Raw genomic sequence first — 3,961 nt, forward strand, 5'->3', positions numbered from 1 at the left:
AAATATTCATAGCAACTTTTTGATATTGAAAAGAACTGGAAATTATGGGGTGCCCATAAATTGAAGAGTGACTAAACAAATGATACTATATTACTATAATGGAAAACTATAGTGCCTTTAGATATGTCAAAGAGAATGTTTTCAGAGAAACCTGGGAAGACTTGTGTGAAGTATCACAGAGTGCAGTAAGGAGAACAGGAGAATGATTTATACTATAAGAACAATACTGTAAAGACAAACAACTTAGACTTAAAGACTCTGAAGAACTCAATAATCAACCATGACTCCAGAGGACAAATGATGGAGAATGCTACCCAACTTATAAAAAGCTGGTAATAGACAAATGTTTTTGCATGTGACCATTGTAAGAATTTATTTTGCTTGACAATGCATTTTTTTCTTTTCTTTTTTCTTTTTTTCCAGTGGTGGGAGTGGAAGGTTTCAGGGAAAGATGATAAATGTTTGTTAAATGAGAAAAATTATAAAGAAAAACTCAGAAAAAAGATATTCTGTTTCTCTCTTCTTTGTCTTAGCACCAAATGCTGCTATATTTGGAATGACCTATTTCATTATCGAATACTTTTACAATCCTTTTCATTCTTCAAGGCTCAACTAAAGTGCTGCCCCTTTGGTGAGGCTTACAATAATCTTTGTGGTTGTTAGTGGTTTTGTGTGTGTGTGTGTGTGTGTGTGTGTGTGTGTGTGTGTGTGTGTGTGAGAGAGAGANTGTGTGTGTGTGTGTGTGTGTGTGTGTGTGTGTGTGTGTGTGTGTGTGTGAGAGAGAGAGAGAGAGAGAGAGAGAGAGAATGGATATCCACCCCAACCTTGACTAATGACAGAGGACTCAGATATCTCAATTAAATGAATGAATCAACCAAAATAAAATGAACAAATCTTTAATCTAAAAACATCATAGAGATAATCATGACTTTGGAGAAGCACTGGTTGATGGCAGGATTTGCATCAGAGCTATACCAAAGGGGAAATTTCTAAGGATTTCATGGAGAAAAAAGATTTCTATAGTGAAGATCCTTGAGTTACTTCTTTGGCCATATGGATTCTCTATATGTGTTTCTCACTATCATATTCCTATATGCACACTTTTCCACTCAGGGACATTGTTTTTTTTTAAAGGGGAAGAGAAGTATGATTTCATTTATGAGGATTGTTTCTATAAAAACTGCTCTTGTTATACCAGCTTAGTAAATGCCTTTTTTATAAGGTAATTTAAGCCACTGGCTGATTATCAACAGAGACCATACTAGTGGGAACTGGTGAGGAAAAGTACTAGAAACTCTAGTGACCATTCTCCCTCTTCCCCCATCCCAGGGTTACTCCCAGAATGTTGAATGTATAATAATACATAGCTCTCTTTAGGGCTCCAGATTACTAATTTAGAGCCAGAGTAAAAAGTTGAAAAGGCTTCCTATATACAATAAAGTCATGACCAAATAAGAGACAGACAGCATTGAAGGATATAAAATGGATAATTTTGATTATATTAAATTAAAAAATTTTTGTACAAACAAAACTAATGCAATCAATTTTAGAAGGAAAGCAGTAAGCTGGGAAATTTTTTATGAGTGTCACTGATAAAGGTCTAATTTTTCAAATATATAGAAAACTTAGTCAAATTTATAAAAATATAAGTCATTCTCCAATTGATAATGATCAAAGGATCTGAACAGGTAGTTCTCAGATGAAGAAATGAAAACTATGTAGAGCTATATGAAAAAATACTTTATATCACTCTCAATTAGAGGAATACAAATTAAAACAACTCTGAAGCACCACCTCACAGCTATCAAATTGGCCAATATGACAGAAAAGGAAAATGATAAAATGTTAGAAAGGATGTGGGAAAAATGGGACACTAATGCACTAGAGTTATGATTTGATCCAACTCTTTTGAAGGGGAGTTCAGAACTGTTCCTTCCTAAAGGGTTCTAAAACTATGTTTACCCTTTGATCCAGCAATATTACTACTAGGTCTTTATCTAAAGAGTTAAAAAAGGGGAAAAGAACATTTTTGTACAAAAATATTTGTAGCAGTTCTTTTTGTTGAAGATATGAATCGGGAACTAAAGGGATGCCCATCAATTTGGGGAATGGCTGAACAAGTTGTGGTATATGATTATAATGGAATATTATTGTGTTATAAGAAATAATGAGCGGATAACTTCAGAAAAATATGGACTCACATGAACTGATGAAAACTAAAGTGAGCAGAATCAGAAAAACATTTTACATGTTAACAACAATATTGTTTGATGGACAACTGTGAATTACTTAGTTATTCTCAGTAATACGGTAATCCAAAAGAAACCCAAAAATCCTTGATGAAAAGTGCTGTCCACTTTTAGAGAAAGAACTGATGGATTTTGAATGCTTATTGAAACATACTGTATTTCACTTTCTTTTTTTTTTTCTGGTTCAAGATCTCTTCCACAAAGTGACTAATATGGAAAAATGTTTTCCATGATTGCACATGTCAAATCTACATCAGATTGCTTACCATCTCAGGGAGTGGGGAAGGGAGTGAAGGTGAGGAGGAGGAAGAGAATTTGGAACACAAAATTAAAAAAAAATGTTAAAATTGTTTTTACATATAATTGGAGAAAAATTAAAATATTATTAAAAATAAAAACTGAAATAATAACTAAATGTTCTAATCCCCTTTTCCCAACCAAACAACCAGCCAACCAACCAACCAAAAAATAAAATAAAGCCTCCACAGGAACAGGTAGATAAAGGGAGAAATTTGCTGTAGGAAGTCACAGAGAAATGAATGATTGAATGGTTCCACCTGAAGTCAGTAGGGATGATTGTTTTGTTTCCTTGTCCAGAAAACACAGCAAGGCTTATGGTCTTGGGGAATCAACACAAAGGGGCTAAGAGCTGGAAAAGAGAGAGACAGAAAAGCAGAAGTGGGCAGCAGCCAGACACTTCTTTGACCTCCATAACTGAAACAAAGCACAAACATGGAGTTAAACAAATAACAGCAGACAAAGAAGATTACAAGCACCAGGATGTTTTTGGTTGCTCTGACCTCTGGGGAGGCTCTGGGAGAGAGGCTGGTGCTACGGATGTCCTGAACCAGCTGGTGGTGTCTATACAGAAGAAGTACCATGTAGCCACTGGTCCAGACCATGAGTCCTACAAAGAGCACATTTCTGAGAGTGGTCATGATCAAATAAATCTTCAGAAACCTTCCAAAAGAACAAGACATTATATTCACCCTATGTGTAATGTTGGTGCTGATCCTTTGGCTTCTCACAGTTACTGGAACAGGAATTTCTATCAAAAGATTGAGGCTCCAAAATAAGAGACAAATGGGAGCAATATACTCTGAGGCTCGGACTTTGTACTCTGCCCACCTACAGTCATTGGGACTAATGGTGATTGCTTGGAAGGTACAAAGGAGGCAGGTAAAAGAAATAGAAAGCCCTTGACTCACTTTGCAAAGGGAAAACACAATTTTACACCCAACTTCATCTAGGAAATTGTTCCACCCCCAAACCAACAATGTTTGTGGGATACCCTTACTAGCAAGCATGGTGACATTGGCCAAGATCAACTGGGTAAAAATCAGATTTATGGGCTTCATCTTGTGATTAGCAAGAACTTTTAAAATATGAAGAGACAAGAGGAAGATATTTGCCAAGATCCCAATTCCAGTCTCAGAGAGGAAAATAATCCCAAGACATATATTACTTGGAAACATTTTCTGAGTCTTGAAGAGAAGATTTGAGCCAGAGTCATCTGGAGAGAAAGAGAAAGACAGTAGGACTGTAACAATGCTGGAATCTTGTTCATGGGAAGGATTCCAACCAACCTTTCCCTTTTCCTTTTACCATTTTTTATTCCTTTTACCATTTCCTTTCTATTGCTGTGTTGATGGATATTACTATTGAGGGGAGATACCCATCCTTTTTTCCCTTTTCTTTTTTTTAAACAACTT

General features: G+C 35.8%; 1 protein-coding gene across 1 annotated transcript; it reads right to left on the reverse strand.

Moving 5' to 3' along the window:
- Positions 1–2,812: 2,812 nt before the first annotated feature.
- On the reverse strand, positions 2,813–3,724 carry LOC123232148 (vomeronasal type-1 receptor 1-like). The gene has a single exon (XM_044658516.1). It carries the CDS (start codon positions 3,722–3,724, stop codon positions 2,813–2,815), a length of 912 nt encoding a protein of 303 aa, XP_044514451.1.
- Positions 3,725–3,961: the final 237 nt, after the last annotated feature.

This window comes from Gracilinanus agilis, chromosome 1, assembly GCF_016433145.1.
Source record: "Gracilinanus agilis isolate LMUSP501 chromosome 1, AgileGrace, whole genome shotgun sequence".
Classification (NCBI taxonomy): Eukaryota; Metazoa; Chordata; class Mammalia; order Didelphimorphia; family Didelphidae; genus Gracilinanus; species Gracilinanus agilis.